The 19,844-nt window shown below is 32.0% G+C and overlaps 1 protein-coding gene and 1 long non-coding RNA gene across 2 annotated transcripts in view; one reads left to right on the forward strand and one right to left on the reverse strand.

Moving 5' to 3' along the window:
* Positions 1–19,844, reverse strand: part of LOC134684649 (uncharacterized) — a 76,127-nt gene that overhangs the window by 53,586 nt on the left and 2,697 nt on the right. The window contains exons 5-12 of the mRNA XM_063543954.1: positions 19,644–19,785; positions 18,731–18,959; positions 18,340–18,495; positions 17,196–17,544; positions 16,473–16,773; positions 1,937–2,060; positions 1,243–1,467; positions 406–618 (exon numbers count right to left, since the gene is read on the reverse strand). Coding sequence (XP_063400024.1) covers positions 406–618; positions 1,243–1,467; positions 1,937–2,060; positions 16,473–16,773; positions 17,196–17,544; positions 18,340–18,495; positions 18,731–18,959; positions 19,644–19,785 — 1,739 coding nt within the window. The remainder of the gene's footprint in view (positions 1–405; positions 619–1,242; positions 1,468–1,936; positions 2,061–16,472; positions 16,774–17,195; positions 17,545–18,339; positions 18,496–18,730; positions 18,960–19,643; positions 19,786–19,844) is intronic.
* LOC134683917 (uncharacterized) lies at positions 9,441–15,864 on the forward strand. The gene is made up of 3 exons (XR_010101110.1): positions 9,441–9,725; positions 12,450–12,538; positions 14,723–15,864. It is a non-coding gene; the product is annotated as an uncharacterized LOC134683917 (long non-coding RNA).

Consider the following 19,844-nt stretch of genomic DNA (forward strand, 5'->3'; position numbering starts at 1 on the left):
GAAATATAGCTTCAAAGAATGAGCCAATAAAAAACATAGGTCACCGATAAGGTAAAAAAATATTTTGCATTAAAACCCAAATTTTGGCCGGAAAATGGTGAAAATGGGTGAATTGTCATTTTGACCCTTCAAAAAATACCGATAATAACGAAAATATTCTATTAGTTACATAACTATAATGATTTAACATTTCTAATTAATCAAAATATTAAAAAAAAATAATTCAAATTTACGACAAATACTTTTGTAATTCATGCGTCAAATTATGCACAGTCAAATAGTCCCGAGCCACCTTAAGACATTTACTCAGATTTCAGGAATTTAACTATTTCCATATCTAAATTTTGAGGCTAAGGAAAATAATTTTGTCACTAAATATTTGTCCTATAAAAAGAGTCAACCTACATCTGTATTATTATTCGCATCAAGACTAAAGGCACTTTTATCAGCACAGCTTGTATCAACTAAATACTGGTAGAAAAACACCCCACTCTCTCTGTCAAAGAACTGGTCCCAGTAAGCATTTAGGTCCATTCCTTGTTGGTAATCTATTTCTGGGTTTCCTGGTAATCCATCATGGACCACACCTTGATGTGGTGGACTTGTGTCAACAGTTATCTGAAATGGAGAATACACAATTTACGGCATCATCATTTTAAAGAGTCTATAAATAAGAACTATAACATTTCCATAAGCACATTCTTATTAAGCTGAACTCTAGAGATTTAAGTAATCATATCACTTAGCTGTGAAGTAACATGAAGTTCTTATGTGTAATGTCAGCTTCGGCTAAGTTTCCAAAATAACCAGTGTCATGATTATCAAATAAAACCAATACTGTGGATTCATTATTATTAGTTCAATACCAATTTTTTAAGGATTTTTGTGGGAACATATTAACCACGAAATTTCATACTCAATGATTAACAAATTTCCTATAGGCTAGTATACATACTTTGTTGTAACCATGAAATTAAATATCCACGAGCATGTAAGCTTCCCATAATCCACAAAAATTGGTACCCACAAAAATTATCGAATCCACAGTACTTATATAGTAAAACCTGTGTAAAGAGTTTCTTCACTAGATTTGACAGGTGTTAGTACAAACACAAACAGTTACATGTGATACTTCTAGAAATTTCATATAGTTTAGCAAATAGCCTTTCACTTAATCCATTTCATTTTTCAAACACTTTTGCTGAAATAGCATAAAATTACAATGCATGTGACTAAACCCACCTTTTTTGTTAAGATTGTTTGCACAAGAGCTTTATTTTTCACTGCAATTTCAATGTAGTAATCTGAGTCATGATTTCCTCTGTCAAGACCAGCTGTCAATCCACCATGTAATTTGATTTCTGGTTTCACTTGGAAGTGACGATGAAAACAACCCACAAATGGTGTACAGTAACAATTAGATCCTCTTGGGTAAGATAGATATTTGGTTTGACATTCTGGTAGGTCCTAAAAATAGAATATTTTGATGTTGGTTAACTCAAAATACAGCTGGTCAACTCAAAATACACCCGGTCAACTCTTGAAATTTTGATAAAAATTGAAAACTTAATTTCGTAATAAAAAATGTTTCTATGCTTCTTTTTTTTTCAAATGATTTCATGATTGGGATAAGAGTAGACCTTCAATTGATCACTAAAAGAGTAAATTCAATTAAAGCAAAATGTGTAATTCAGTCAAAATAAACCATTTAACATGCATGCAAACAATATTCAAATGAGATCTAAGTACATTATTCAAATATTGGGGTAAAAGTTAGTTAAAGAAAAATAGAAAAAGAATGAACGCCTCCATGTACATGTACATATGTATACATCTGAAATTCTGATAAAATCTTTATGTATATGTACATTTACAGACAAGTATAAATGTAAAAAGTATTTATACAGTAATTTATGATCTTGTTTTTCACACTTACATCAGTATCCCCTTGCGCTATGATATCTTCATGGCCGTGTTCTACAAAAGTCCCATAGTTATCATACAATTTCCAGTAAACAGTCTCTAATCCACTGTGATCATCATAGGCTTCCCATTCTATCCTGTAACAAAAACACATACAGTATTTACTTGAGAAAAGTATTCAAAAGCATCTCTGATTTCAAACAAGAGGCTGTCACAACGACAGCAAACCGGATTTATTTACATTAATTTGTGTCCTGCCAATATCACAAGAACCATAACGTATGAACAGTGAAAGTGAAAATTGTCGATATCAAATTTGACCACCATTTTGTCATCAGTATCAACATATTAAAATTGAAAAGCTTAGGTTGAATGGTTCATAGAACTGAAAGCAGAATAAAAAAGGAAAAAACCAATTTTCCTCTTTTTTCACTCTTAATTCTGACAAGTGCAATTAGAGGCCAAATTCGGACCAGAACGTAATAAATTTATTCTATAACCCATGTATTAGAGAAAAAATCATGAAAACAAAGACAATTCTGTTATATTAGTATTTATTTGTTACATTTCAAAATAAATTTATACTGAAATCTACACTTAGCTGTCCATTTTTAGTCAACTCTCTGTAAAGGATTCAACATAGAATAAATTTATTCTAAATGTATGGTGCTTTCTGTATATGATCATTTATAAAATAAATTTATTATATAGAGTCATAATATCTATTATGAGTTCGAGAAAATCATAGAATAAATTTATTCTACATTCAATGTCATTTATTATTATAACAATATTTAAAATAAATTTATTTTGAAAGTCCAATAATCTGTATGGTGAGGCTGAGACACACAATACATTTATTCTACATTCAATGTGATTTTGGATTATAATAAAATATAAAATAAATTTATTTTGAAGTGAAGTTATCTGTATGGTTAGGCTGTGACACAGAATAAATTAATTCTATTTGAATGCGATTTCGGATTATAATAAAATATAAAATAAATTTATTTTGACGTAAAGTTATTTGTATGGTGAGGCTGTGACACAGAATAAATTTATTCTATTTGAATGCGATTTCGGATTATAATAAAATATAAAATAAATTTATTTTGAAGTAAAGTAATCTGTATGGTGAGGCTGTGACAGAATAAGTTAATTCTAGTTTCAATGCGATTTCAGATTATAATAAAATATAAAATAAATTTATTTTGAAGTAAAGTATATCTGTATGGTGAGGCTGATGCACAGAATAAATTTATTCTACATTCAATATGAATTTTGTTCTATATAAAAATAATCTTAAAAGTATTACATGATTCAAAATTCAAATAATTTAAAAGAAAATTTCAACGATCTTATTTATTACAGACAAACTGAGAGACAACTTGAAGCTTCGTTATAATTCGTTTAGTAATCTGATCTTTTAGTGACATGCAGATCTGTAGTTGGAGTTATTCATCTTCAAACTCTTCTTAACGTTTCGATCAATCATCTTTGTAAATGTAATATTCCCTAATACATGTTTCCATTTTTCCGTTCAACCAAAGCTATCTGAAAGATCAAATAAAAAGATGCAGTTCATACAAAAAAAAAATGTGTCTATGGGCTACAAATGATCCTGCTCGTAAATGTGCACGTGTCAACGTCCACATTCAGATACATGCACAGGATTCAAGTAGTTAAGACAGTTTTGTGATTTTAACATTCGGTTGAGGCAAACTTAAGTTAGAGAACAGAAACATCCAGCATTTTTTATGGTTATAAATGGGCATAACTCAAGATGGTAAAAGTCTTGCAACATCTTACATTAACCTTATCAAAAACGAACTGTAACTTGTAAAGTAAGCAAATGTTTCAGAGAGATGTACAAGGGATGAAGGAGCAGCCGGATCTGATCGCCGTATAAATAAAATGTACAAATGATTGTACAACATCACATATCAGGCCCTTGCTCTACAATTCATAATATATTCCTTTTCATAGAGTAACCGATACATTGCACGCATTCTTAAAATAATGAATTTTAATTCACTAATAACAATTCCGACCGAACTACAATTGTCAAAATACATGTATGAATTATATTTAAATTAGCACTTTCAAAATCTTTAGCAATAAGATAAGAAAGAACACTTTTTATAAAACAACAATTATGAATCTTAATTTCAGCATTCTAATTATATATATAAGATACTTCTTTTTTTTTTTACCTCTAAAGATTTTCCTCAAAATGTATCCTTTACAAATGTTCTCTGTCGTTGTAGTAACTTCTGCCATTTTGTCTGCCTTCTAGACTTTTGTGTTTCTTTAAAAATAAATCCTTTTGATAGAAGTGTCTGGTGACCTATAAAGAACAGCGTATTATATTTTGACTGAAATGGTCATGTTATCCATGAAGATGCAGACTTTTTGTCAATTATTCTGTGTGCCAAATAGATTGCATAAGAGTGCAAGTACAGTTCTTTAGGTACTTATTTAAATGTTCAAAACTAGTTTTTTACATAAAATAATCTCGTTTATTCGTTTTTCGCAATGGTGTGTTATTTTTTCATACACTTATGAGTATAAATATCCTTTGGATTCAGTGGCGGATCCAGTTAGGGTTCTGTGCTTTGAACACCCTTTTTTTTACGATCATTGGTTTTAAATTGGAACAAATGTTTAGAACTCTCTTTTAAAAATGACTGGTCCCGCCCCTGGGTATCTTTCACTTTTTGCTAAAATAATAGGTACATTTTCCATCTTTCTATGCAACAATTTCATAGCTGGTGTGTCCTAACAGCTGTTCTAAGACTAAGCGTAAAGAAAGTTAACTTTTTAATTTTTTAAATGTTTAAAGATTACTTCAACTTTCACCAGTAGGAAATAATAATGAGATTACCAATTAGAAACATTATTAATATCATAATAATTAAACTTAAGATAATAAATAATATTTATCTAATAATTTTACGTTCAAACTTATGTTCGCATGTTTTCAGATACCATCTCCAATATAAAAAAAAATCACATCATGAAAAAATTAACTTGTTATGTGTTCCTCTTCTACTAGCTTCAAAATGTATCCAAAATCAAGAATGTGGAACATTCTCTATCTGACGTAATCATTTGGTAACTGATGCAAATAGTGTCTCGAGCTCTTTTATGCCCGTCTTGTACATAAAAAAACTAAATATAAAATAAACATCTCTGCTAATGCTCAGGTTGGTTGTCATATTATGCAACATAGTTAATAATATAGAAACCAATGGGGATAACAAAGAACTTCTTTTATCATACAAAACACTGTTAAAAACCCAAACATACTATCCACACTGATCTGTGTCCACACTTGTAGTATATAAATTTATCTTTGTGATATAACAAATTGTCAGAGTAGTAAAGTCAAATTTAGTTATAGCATTAAGCTTTGCTTCATGATACACCTCTTTCTTTAATGATATGATTACTGTTATCATAATCAGTTTTGGAGTTCCATAAATGTTTTATTCCAAATTGTACTTTTTGATTATGGAGTGATCGATATTATTCTTATGCAGTGCTATCGTAAAAAAATATGCAAATTGATTCGCAGATGCGGATCGATCGAGGATTTGAAAAGGGGCATAAGCAGAGACTTATTAAACGTCTATTATGCATTGAGCATTATATGTCAGGTATCTATGAGGGGACCCCAGTAATCTTGACCCCCACCCCTCACCCCACCTCTAGTAAACTGAGCAAAACTAACCTCCAATTTCTTGAACTGTGATGAATGTTTCATAAATGAAACTGGAAAACTATCCCGTCTATGTTTAACTTGTCTTTCCGCCTTTTGATGTCCACTGTCTGTCATCTTCGTTGCACGCACATAGAGAGAAATACCAAGTGATCATATTATACAAAATTACAGATCAGTGTCATCAGAGATATATGTCTCTGGTGTCATATAAACTGGTCCGCCGTTCCATCTATAGCTTCGCACCGTCAGTGTAGCGATAAGTGAACACAACAGGGGTCCAGTTTAAGTGTCCTACGTCTTGTCATTTATTATCTTGTGTTTCCATTTGAAGACTTCTCGGCATGTGGTAACACTAGGGGGCCTACAATCAACGTACGCGTGCATTACATAAAATTGATAAGGCTTTTAAGCCGCGTTTGTTGTAATTAGTAATAATTATTTTACAACTTCTGATAGATATGCGGCACTTGTTTGGTAACATAAATTAAACATATCGAAGGTTGTATATTATTTGAATCTGTGTCATTTCATAGAGGTTATTAATGTATGGTCATTTTATATCTTTCAAATAAAATAATATGTTAAACAAAAATGGACAACTACAATTTTTTTTATAATGGTCTGGATGGATGGTCCATCGATTTTGTATTCTTTTAATTTTTAAAATATTTTTTCTTTTCTTTATGATTTTGCTCATTATTCTCTATTTGATTCTCCTTTTATTTTCTATTCTTTATATATTTTTTGTATATATATGCAGAGACATGTGTATATATGTCTCTGATATATGCTATATGTTTTGTCCTTTATTTTGCGTTTCCCAGTCGCGTGATTTGATATTCTGTCAACTCCAACAAGACCCTCAAGTATTATTACCTATAAAATAGGCGTTTGATAATGTGTATCATTTTGTCTTATCCTTTCTTTTATTTGTTTTAAAAGATTGGACAGTAGGTATATAGCGATCCGATGGATACATCTGTTGTAGGGTTGTCACTGACTCAGACGTACTTATGAATATAATTATTTTCTGTGACTGTATCTTACATTAATTTGTAGGATCCTTTACTATAGATAATTTAGCTGATCTGTAACAATAACATCTTCATGCCTTATATATCATGTACTGTAGTACGCCGCTAGATTAAAACTGACGTGGAAAGGTAACACATGCCCACCAAAAGCTCTTTTTTTGAGAGCCCAGGTGGTCGTGTGGTCTAGCGGGACGGCTGCAGTGCAGGCGATTTGGTGTCACGATATCACAGTAGCATGGGTTCGAATCCCGGCGAGGGAAGAACCAAAAATTTGCGAAAGCAAATTTACAGATCTAACATTGTTGGGTTGATGTTTAGACGAGTTGTATATATAATATATATATATATGTATGGGTGCTGCTGATTTTATGGACACTTAAGGGTGACTTGGGAATAGAATTGTCTTCATCCGCCAAAATAGAAAAAAATGTAAAACCCGTATAAAAAGTTTACCGAACTTCATCCTGGTCTACCCTTTATTACAGGTATTCCCCATGGTATGTATTGTTTTAAAATAGCTTTTCGTTCCGTGCATGCATGCATGAACTATTTGACACTGCACGTTCTGCAACCACCAATCTGTCAATCAATCGATTTTATAGAAAAGATGTATCATATCTTACATCAAAATAATGTATAACGCCACCCGTTCATCTTTTTCTACAAAATGATATATGTGCAGATCACACTGCTGACATTACTAGACCAGTCCACATATATGACATTCGTCTATACCTGAGGCTGTGGATGGGGGTTTACAGAATAGAGAATAATGAACAAAAAATAGAAAGAATAGTATCGGAAGTATTGGAACAGAATATAAACAAACAGGAACATAAAGTGTACGGCTTCTAATTAGAAATGATTACAGTTCAAACACAGCTGCATCATATATTAAAGTTAACGGTCAATCAGACAGTCTGCTAAAGTTCACGAAAACAATAAATCTACAAATACTTAACACGCTAGGCCAAAGCAAATTAATCTAGGCAATTAAATACCGATCTTAGATAAAAAAATAAATGTGCAAGTTTCACAGTTTTCAGATAAAAAAAAAGACGATTTTTAAGTTTGCTGAACATGTTGTGGCTAAAATTACGTGCATATTCATGATTTGAACAAAATAACAATAAATCCAGTAGATATAGGTTCGTAATGGAATGTCTTCATTGACTTTGTCTTGTGTAAAAAGCTCTCTTGAAATCTCCGCGGGTTTAAGCAACTTTGAAGTAAGTGCTTTGATACTTTCACAGTTTATATATATTTTTTAGTTAATTCGCCATTTATTATTTTATAATTTACATGTGAAACAATAACCCGGATAAATCATTCCAGAAACATGATAGTGCTTACATTTTATAAGAGGATTACGAAATTAGAGAATTATATTTATTTAGATTGATATCCATGATGGAGCAAAGTTTCAACCACTTTTTTATGTCCCTTTTTATCATAAAATACTCGCATCATTATTTATATAAAGAATGATGAGGATGACGATAATAACGATGTCTGATGTCCAGTGGTAACTATTACATACATACACCCAGAATGACAACATGCTTTATGTTATTAACACGTTTTGTACTTGACAAACTGAGTCAGATGTTTTGACGCATTTTTCAGCAGATACAAATAACTGTGTAAGAAGACGTGCCAAGACGCATTATTCTAACTTCAATCGTACCAGTATTCAAATGCTTTCATTACTTATAAACGATTTTTTTCTTAACCTTCATTATTTGTATGATAAGAGCAATGTTACATGTAATATCATAGAAAAACCATTGTTTTTTTACGGAAAGCTGAAACAAGAAGCTAAGTCAACAGTGTAGTATTCCGGACGTCAACACAAAAAACAGCATGCAAATATATATATGGGGGATAAGTATACCATTATTTACACATCAGACTGTACTAGTTATATCATAACTTTGGATACACCAAACTTGGTACTTCATATCTGAGTAACAGGCAATGTACGCCCTCAATTTTATAGAACTAATTTATAACTATTTGTTTCATTTGTATTCATCTGTCAAATGTGTGTGTTCTGCAAGGTTCAGCAGTCCTTACCCTTTCATTTGATACATGTATCTATATAACTTACCAAAAATTATTCTAAATATAATATAGTTTGATTTAAATACGTAAGAACTACTAATTTTTTAAAATACGTACTTCTTTCCTTTTTGAACGCGCCCAAAATGGTTGGTGTAACATCTTACGAAGTCTATTCATTTTTTTTGGCAAACTATTTCGCTCTGGCTGTTGCTATTGGTCGTCTTACACGTACCGTGTTGTGAGATACTTTTCGTTCCACGTTGAAGGTTTAATGTGACTCACAGCAATTACAGCGCTGTTCCTTTGCTTAATTTTTTAATGTGTTTTTTTTTAATGTGGTTATATTCATTTTCTGTCACGGATTGATACCCAATATTCTTTTGTTTTTTCTATGGAAAAAATGTTCCTTTACACATTTAAAATATTGGTATATTCCAAACTTCGATTTTTTTAATAACGTAAATGATTTTTAATTTTAACAAGGAGGTTATTATGAGATATTCTAACCTAACTAAACGAAAAAGAGAATTGTAATATAAAATCTTACGATTCTAAAGTTTCTTCGAACAAGATTTGTAATCATATGCTAATTACCCATATCATATTTTAATGACCACATACTGTGGCCATCGTGATCATATAAACCCTAATAAATTATAAACGTTCGAATGTAAAATTTCGCACGATAGATAATGACAAACAAACGACGGAAATTACATAATAAATCCACAGCGTGTATCTTAATATATTTGTCAGTACATGGATAACCCGAATAATCCAGTCGTTATATTACGATCACTTCGATCACTCCATTAACCATTTTCTCGAGAAAAGTAGTGGATAGGGGCGCTGAATTATTCGAGTTAGTACATGGAGGAAAGATATTCAAAGATTAGGAGCGACGATTCAATATCCATTTGTGTATTGTATTTGTCGTGGTTGAAACGGCACCAGGAACATATCAGGATAGGCAAAAGTCTGTAAGTATCTATTTTATGTATTTATCAATATTAACAAAGATATTATAAGCCTTTCATGCCTTCTGTTGACAAATTTTCTTAACTATGCACAATTTTAGTAGACCACTGATGTCCTTTTCGAACTAAAAGAACCTCTTTGAAAAGACACACCTCAGTCGAATCTTTCTTCTCAAATGAATGCCTGAATGGTCATCAAATTTATACTTGTTATGGGCAGGCATTTTCGAATATTTAAAAAAAAATGTATTAATTCTGACTGCAAAAATTTTAAATGGTAAATAATATACATTGTATCTCGAGGGAAATGTACACACTTAGACAACAGTGAATTTTTCATAAATATTATATAATGGTAAAAGTGTAGCATACACATGATATATATCATGTGTATTAACGATTAAACTCTGGAAGAAATATAGTCAAGCATGAAAACAAATTGATGGGTCCTATTTGGAAAAATTTTCTCAGAAAGGTATCTCTTTCTTCAGAGGTTTATATGAAACGTTGATGTATGTTGTGCAGTGATGTTTTTTTCTTTGTCCGACGCCTGTATGCGAGACATAGTAGGTATTGCAACCCAGCGGCGCCGGCGACGATGGTGTACACTATTTGTTTGAAGCATTATATTTCATAGGTTAGACAATATAAAGGTTTCGTACGATATGTTACGAAATTTCCGTCTGTCATATATCATTGTCCCGGCAACCTCATTTTCATGGTTCAGTAACTGCTTGATACATTTTGTTTTGTTAAATAAAAAACTCACTTATAATGAGTAATATGATAACTATGTTTGGTATTTGGGTTCCTAGCAACATTTACATGTTCGTCAGCTAGGTACATGTAGGGTTAACCTGACCTCGACCTTATTCCATGGATCATTTATCAAAATTAAAGTAACTTAAGCAAGACTGTATCTAGATACTTTAACTAGTCAGTCATCTATATCTGCTGTATTGATTATTGAAATGATTGTAAGGTGTACATATCCACCCGATAGGTTCCGCCTGACCTTGGCCTCAATTTCATAGTTCATTGGCCGATGTACGGTGTTGTGGTTTGGTCTATTTCTCAGATGCCTTAAGCAGAAGGGTCATTATATAAGGTGTATCATGTATGGAATCATTGTCAGCTGGAAATGTCCGTCTGACAGGTCTCAATTGACTTCGACCTATTATAGAGAGCCGTGGTGTAGTGGTTAGTGCATCGGACTACTAACACAAAGGTTCCTGGTTCGATTCCCGTTTGGGATGAAAATTTCAGGAACTCAATTTTCGGCTCTCCCTTGACACCATTTGCGAGTATGGTCTTGAGGAAACGATGATAGTCCGTCGGACGGGAACGATAAATGGCTGGCCCGTGTTAAGAGAGAGCCACATCTCTTGCACGTTAAAGACACCCTTGTAGATTTCGAAAAAGAGTAGGCTAATGCCGCTACAAGGCAGCACTCATACCCGCAAAGTGGAAAGGGATTAATATAAGTTGCAAAACTTGTTTCCCAATCCACTATAAATAAATATGTTTAAACTAATTGACTTCGACCTCATTTTTATGGTTCATTGGACAATTTTTAGTTGTGTGGTTGGGTCAATTTTTCGGGCATTATAAGCAATAGGTCAATACAAGTAGTGTATGGAACAACCATGACAACTGTGGTGTCATGTCTATCTGTCGGGGTTAACATGACCTTAACCTAATTGTTTGATGATAAGATGTTGTATTAAGATCTGATTCTCAGGTACTATTAGCACCACCAGAACACACCAACAAAATCGCGGTCATATACAGCTTGTGAACTGGGATGACTATTTGTATTAAAAAGATATTATGTATGGAGAATTTCATAAAAGGTATCAAAAGCCCTCTCCCTTTTTTCAAAGTCTGATATTTGTTTCCTTTCTGTTAAATTCAATATATTTGTGTTTCTGGTCTGACGTTTGTTCGTCCTTCCGTCTGTCCCGCTGCAGGTTAAGGTTTTTGGTCGAGGCATGATGAATAATTTATCGTGGTGGAAGGAAGAGAAGCGACACACAAAATGGGGTCTTCTCGTTTAATAGTATACATGACAACTATCATACATTGTAGTTGTGCATTGCTAATGTTAAGTATACGTGATATTTGTAGTAAAACCTCCATACTAAAGACTTTCAACATGATTGGAATGATAAGTAAGAAAAAGGCGAGATATTTACACTTATATTTTGGTAATAAAATGAAGTGTTGACAAAAGTACATGTACCTAAATTTCAATATATTTTTGTATGAGTGCCGAAGGCGCATCTTTAACATTTTGAGAGGAAAATGGATATTTTGTTGAAGGGGGGAATGCGTTGGGTACATTACTCATACTTTTGCCTGAGGAACCTGCTGTTCTTTTTGAAACATGTCTTACTTGTTTTCTGGTATGTTGAATGGGGTAGGTAAAAGTATTGCCAACACCAGTCCTGTGTTTTGTTTAAAACTTAATGAAACCTGTTTTTAATTGTAATTTGTGTCTTCAGTTCGCTGTCTCCTAGGCATGAACCATTCATCTGTTTTAAGAATCTATGATTGATTGATTGATTGATCATGACTGGCTGAATGTCCAATGGCAAATATTACATGCATATTCAGGAAGTTGGGAACGATTCATGCCAATCCTGATAAAAAATAAAGAAATATGCCTGAAGAAAAACAATAACAGAGTAAGTGTTCCTGCATTTTAACTTCAAATATATCTTGTAGAGTGAGAAAAATGTTATGAAACACCAGCAAAAAAGATTAGATTGTTATTCAGTCCTGACTTATACAGTGTTTCTGAAGATGGAGATTAGGTATGTAATAATGAGTTTCTAATTTGATAGAGTGTTGACTTTTAAATTGTAAAAGTTTAACATGTTTAATGAGTTACTGTACGTTAATCCCTTTATTGTATCAAAATTCAACAATTGCTGTCCAAGTGCATAGCATAGCCATCTTTATCTTGCTGTATCCAGAGGCAATATATATATACTAGAACACACCCGCGAAATCGCGGGCATTCAGAGCGTATTTGAAAGGATGTAAAGTGTTGTAAGAAGAATTATGTAAAAGATTTAATGACTTGAGAATTTCAGGAAAAGTATCAAAAGTCATAGGTACTTGGGGACAGGAAAATGTTTTTTTTAACCCTCCTCCTTTATTTCCAAAATTCCCATTTTTTGTTTTCGATTATTTTCATTATGAAAATACATTTAGTGTACATGTATTATGAACATTCCAGTCAGGAGCCTGTAATTCAGTGGTTTAGTGATATTTGTTTTTCGTTCATTTTTTGTACATAAATAAGGCTGTTAGTTTTCTCATTTGAATTGTTTTACATTGTCATTTCGGGGCCTTTTATATCACACTATGCAGTATCGGCTTTTGCTTATTGTTGAAGGCCGTAGGGTGACCTTTAAATGTTAATTTCGGTGTCATTTTGGTCTCTTGTGGAGAGCTGTCTCATTGGCATTCATACCACATCTTCTTTTTTTGTAAAACATTTAGTGACTTGAGAATTTCAGAAAAGGTATCAAAAGTCATAGGTAATTTCGGACAGGATAATTGTTTTTCTAGCCCGGCTCCTCCTTTTTCCACAAAAAAATCCTTTTTTTTTTTTTGTTCTCTATTAATTTTAATGAAACATGAATAATTTTAGCGCTTATCTGTATATTATGAACATTCATTAGAGGGGGGGGTCGGGGCAGAGGCGGATTTAGGGGTCCCTTTTCTGGAAAATAATTTGTTGCTTATATAGGGAATCACTGAAGCATGACCGGAGCGGGCCCCTCTTAGGCAGTCAACGGGCCCCTGCGTATGAAAATTTCTGGATCCGCCACTGCGGAGGGGCCCTGATCCCAATATCCCAGGCTTAAAAACATGAAATCCCGAGGTTCTGAATTTATTATACAAATTAAATATCTCGACATCCCTAAATTCGAAAAAAGAAATCCCGGATCCCGAAATGGTCAATCCTGAAATTTCGATCTTAAAAACACCCGTTCCAGACGTCCCGAAAGTGTATTTTCTTTTTACAGTCGATTCTCAGTTTAATAATTGATCCACAGCGGTCATTGATATATTATTCAGACCCTCTCTATCAAATTAACCCTGTGACTGCCGTTGATAGTAAACTTGAAAATGATATCAGACAGAAAATACACTTTATTCGTAGTATATGTATTTGTTTCAAAGTAAAAAGAAAAACGCAAACCGGAGGTCTAATCTGACTTAAATTTCGTCCAATGACGGATATAAGACAGAAAAAACACTGTATTCGTAGTATCAATGTATGTTCATAGTATACAGAAAAACGCAAACTGGAAGTCTAATCTGACTTAAAATTTCGCTTTATTCGTAGTATATGTATTTGTTTCAAAGTAAAAAGAAAAACGCAAACCGGAGGTCTAATCTGACTTAAATTTCGTCCAATGACGGATATAAGACAGAAAATACACTGTATTCGTAGTATCAATGTATGTTCATAGTATACAGAAAAACGCAAACCGGAAGTCTAATCTGACTTAAAATTTCGCCCAATGACGGAAACATATCCGGAAGTCTTTTTTCTCGTTTTTCACCCAAAATAACTCAATCTGAATAATCATATGTATAGATGACAAATGCGATTATGCACTGTACCCATAGGACACAGAGGCATGATGATTAATTTATTGTGGAAAGAAGAGAAGCGACACCCAAAATGAGGTCTTCTCGTTTAATAGTATAGATAAGAAGATGTGGTATGGGTGCCATTGAGACAACTCTCCATCCAAGTCACAATTTATAAAAGTAAATCATCATAGGTCAAAGTACGGACTTCAACACGGAGCAAGACTGTTATTAATGACAATTAAGAGAATGAATAATACTATATAAACAAAATAGACATCATAATTAAAAGAAAGACAGACAGTCTTTTCGTCAAATATAATAAATTTTGGTATGATAACAAAAAATGTTTGAAATTGTTTTGAATTTGTCGTTACTTCTTTCAGATCAGGCCTATCCAGAAGCAAGAAAAAGAACAATTTATAGCACGTACATCTACAGAGAGAGACATGTTTTATTATTTTCAATTTTAGAAAAACCTGTTGAACTTTTACTATTTCTTATCTGTTTATTTTACATTTTATATGTTAATATTTTGTTTTTTAAAATTGCTGCACAGCATTTCTATTCAGTCCCATATAACAAAATCAGCTGAAGAAATTGATATTTTCATATTTCAAGGGAGTTTCCTTTTGCATTGTTGATAGCAGATATAAGTATTGTCTTAAGTTGGGTTTAAAAACAGTCAGATCGCAACTTCAAATAAAATACATTTTTATGAATGTTATATGTCATTAAATAGACATGAAAGATGGAAAATTATATAGGAACACATTTTTTAATATATACCTAAATGTATTGTCAAGGTAAATTTATTATGTGAACATATCAAATATTATCAAAAACACTGCTGGTTTAAAATAAAATTATTCTATGTAGCTTAATGTAATCATACAGATCAGTGTATTTTTTCCTAAACAAATTTTACATATTTTTATAACCAGAATAAATTTATTCTGTGTCTCAACCTTAACATAATTACTGTACTATCAAAATAAATTTATTTTATATATCATAATACTTTTAATCCACATTGAATGTAGAATAAATTTATTCTGTGTCGCCTCCTTAATATGATAACTGTACTTTCAGAATAAATTTATTTTATATATTATTATACAAGACAAAAATCACATTAAACATAGAATAAATTTATTCTGTGTCTCAACCTCACCATACAGATTACTTTACTTTCAAAATAAATTTATTTTATATATTATTATAATAATAAATGACATTAAATGTGAAATAAATTTATTCTGTATCACAGCCTCAGCATACAGATTACTGGATTTTCAAAATAAATTTATTTTAAATATTGTTATAATCATAAATGACATTAAATATAGAATAAATTTATTCTATGATTTTCTCGAACTGATAATAGATATCAAGGCTCTTTATAATAAATTTATTTTATAAATGATTATATACAGAAAGCACCATGCATTTAGAATAAATTTATTCTAAGTTGCATCATTTACGGAGAGTTGAATGAAAATGGACAGTAAAGTGTAGAATTCAGTATAAATTTATTTTGAAATGTATCAAATAAATACTACTAAAACATAATTGTCTTCGTTTTTCATGGTTTTTTTCTCAAATACATGGGTTATAGAATAAATTTATTACGTTCTGGTCTTATTTTGGCCTCTAATTGCACTTGTCAGAAATTAGAGTGAAAAAAGAGGAAAATTGGTTTTTTCCTTTTTTATTCTGCTCTCTGTTATAAGTAAATGCAACAACATGAATGGAAAGGCCATTTTTTAATCTTTCAAGAACCATAACTCCTGAACAGTAAAAGTCAAAATCGACATTATTGAACATGACCTCCATTTTGTCATCAGTAACAACATATTAAAATTTGAAAAGCTATGGTTGAACAGTTCATGAGTAAATGCAAGGACACGACTGGAAAAGCCATTTTTCAATCTGTCAAGAACCATAACTTTTGAATGGTAAAAGTCAAAATCTACATTATTAAACTTGACCTTCATTTTGTTGTCAGTAACAATATACTAAAATTTTAAAAGCTTTGGTTGAACAGTTCATGAGAAAATGCACAGACAACATTTGGTTCCCATCCGCCCAACCACCAACCCGCCGTTCATACTTCTTGCATTTTGTTATACTTACAACATTTCAGAAAAGTCCTCAACACCATGAATACTTATATTGACCCTGTCACCTTTCGTCAACCATAGATTTTCTATAATTGCAGGACTGAGATCTTTATACACAAACACAGATTCCATTTTCGATTCTCCAATGACGTCAAAAGCTTGAACTGTTACATTTAATCTATCCCCATCGGCCCAGTCTACAGATAGACTTATTGACTGGTCCTTCAGCTGATTAGCAGGGACGGATGTCAATATCTGGGAATCCTTTAAAGTAGGAGTATGAACTTCATAAGCTACTTGGAAATCAACAATACCTGAAATAAATGGCTCAATATCAATGCAATTCTAACACTTGACTATTTTTTTTCTGTGATAATCAGTAAATAGAACTATTCTTTCTAATGTTTCACTTTCAATTCTAATATTCTATTTTTTATAATTAAACATATTAAGCAATACACACACCATCTCTAAGAGCTAAATTTAAGGTTCCAGTTGTATGTACTCAAATGCAATTGAATTATTAGCTTTGAAGACAATAATGGTGGTGATGTTTTTGACTCTCTAATAGATCTAAACTGGCTGCTACTGCTTACATGGCTTAATTATTTATCAATATTCTACTGTCTTAAGTTTGAATAATAAAAATACTTCAAAGTTTTGTTTAAATCATAATTAATTTTCCTTCAACATATTTAGATATCACCTATCATTGATATAGATATCTGATATTTACCATGTATATGTTGAATTTCCACATTTGTTCTGTTTCCATAGAGATCTTCATATATTGGATCTGCTCCAGCAGCCAATGGTAAAACAGGATTTAGCCAACTATTGTGTTTATGTCGTATGTTTTGAAATCTCTCTGGCCAAATTACTTTTACTGAAGATGTGTCCTTAATTACCCACCGGTATGTTGTTTCTTTTGAGGCTGATGTACATTTCATACCGTCACCATGCAATGTTACCACTGATTCATCATCAAAGAAAAATATTCCTCGACCAGTTTTGAAATTTCCTGCATTATCAAATGCTGATAGATGGATAGTATACACTCCTGGCTCTGTGAGTGATAGTGTCGCCTGTGAAATAATGACAGTATCATGATAATAGTCATAGCAACAACAGAGTGTAAAAGTTAAAGAGTATCGTGCTAAATAAATATAGCACTTGTATTTAGTTTTTATCAAACACCCTTAAAAATAGTGTTGTATATTCTGTACTATATGAAAAAACAACCAGATTTTAAAATTATATGTAGAATTTTATTTTTTCAAAATAAGGAAAATTTCATTTCAAGTGAACATTTGAAACAAAAATCAATTACGTACACATCCTGTTAAAAGTATTTTTTTCATAGGGTTTTCATTTAAGATAACTCCATGGGACTTGAACTTCTAACATTTTGTACAATCAAAGAAAAGAAGACTAGATAAATATTTTGAATTAGTGAGATGCATCCAGACTGATTGAGCTTTACTCAGCAAGTAAAATGTATATTGACCTATAATGGTTTACTTTTTTAAATTGTTATTTAGATAGAGAGTTGTCTCATTGGCACTCACACCACATCTTCCTATATCTATATAAATAATAATATTGAAATAAAAAAAAGAGTTTTACAATATTAATATATTGCTGAAAGTCACAGAGATTTAAGAAAACATTTTTTTGTAATCAAAATCATGTAAAAGTTGCAAATATTGTTAAACCAGTGTTAAGAGATCCTTTTTTTTTCCAAAATTCAAATCTTGGGTCAACTTTCTTTTTCATAGATATGACATTCCGCAGAGTATAAGTATGATTCAGGTATTTCACAATAATAAATAGCTTATAAAACATATACACATATAAAGATGCAGCCCTGCAATACTAACCGAAGTTGTACCATTAGGTAAGGTACCACTCCCTTTACCACTGATACCATCGCTTAATCCTCCTGCAGTGTGGACCAAGTCAAACAGAGAATATTCAAAATGTGATATCCCTGACATGTCATCAGACCAGCCGCCCCAGGTATATGTTATAACTGGCTGAAATTGTAAAGAAGCAGATAAAATATATCCCTTTGGTTTACAAAATTCAACCTATCTAATCATTATTAAGTACAATCAAAATTTGGTCCTCAAGTTTTGGAGATCAATAAATTGTTATCCTTCTTCATATTTTTATTTCAGTATTTTCATGATTTTACTGGCTTTTGACACTTTTAAGTTTTATATTAAAAGATTTGACTTGAGTTAGTAATTATTTTAGTAAAATACATACATTTTTTGTAATATCTGACTGTATAGACACAAATGGAGCACAAGATGTTCCCGAAGCAACAGAGCAGTGGTATGGTAGTTCTAAGTCCCAATGGTACTCAAACTCTCTAGTGGTTGTCTGCCCATTATAAAAGTATTGGTTTATGACTTCTACATTTCTGTTGAAATATTCATCCCGATCTTGAACCTTCAGAAACCCTCCATTGGTTGCAGATACAGTGTATATAACTCTGGAATAAAAATAAATAAAAATCCAGTAACAGCGCTGAAAGAGCCCAGTATCTAATAGTTTGTCTTTAATAATGAATAAAAAGTGCTTATACAGGGGGTCTCATTGGGGGGTTCCGATCCCGGATCCCGCTTACTGTTTTGTCAGATTCCCGTATCCCGCTTACACTATGTACGTAAGCAATTCTCATTTTTTTGTCATTTCCCGGGTCCCGCAAGACCCCATTTCCCGTTTTCATGCCACAATAATTTGACTTTCACGTGTCACGCTTACAAAAAATCGGCAATCCCGCGTCACGCTTAGACCCCAATGAGACCCACTATACATGTCAAATACTTGAATGAAATTAAGTAAAAAGAAGCTGTGTTAAATTCAGCAAGCTTTGAAACAGTATTGCCATCAAAAACCCAGTTCTTTAAAGGTAATTTTTTGGGGAGAAAAGATAATTTCCCCCACTGTTAAGGTTTCTTGAGACATAGAACCAATAATTAAGTCAAGTAAGATTTCAAACAGTCCAATTTTCAGACTTTCAATCCAAACAGCCCCTATTACTGTACCTACTTTTTGTATGCATTGTTAATTTGAAATATTTGGTACTGTAAGTTGTAAACAACCCACAATTTATCAATTAATTATAACATTGCTATATTTTTAAGCTTTCACTCCATTTAATATTTTGACTTACTTATCATCATGTTGAAAAGGCAGCCATGCTGGACCAGTATAACTACTGATATAAAAGGACTGTTTACAATTCAGGAAATCAATGGGTTCATATTTACTCATTGGTTGACAAAACTGTATTTTTGTGTCCTTTAATGAACCCCCTGAAAAAAAGACAAAATCATTTTATATTATACAAAGAATGATAAAATAGCAGTCAATG

Source organism: Mytilus trossulus, chromosome 9 (assembly GCF_036588685.1).
Source record: "Mytilus trossulus isolate FHL-02 chromosome 9, PNRI_Mtr1.1.1.hap1, whole genome shotgun sequence".
NCBI classification, from domain to species: Eukaryota; Metazoa; Mollusca; class Bivalvia; order Mytilida; family Mytilidae; genus Mytilus; species Mytilus trossulus.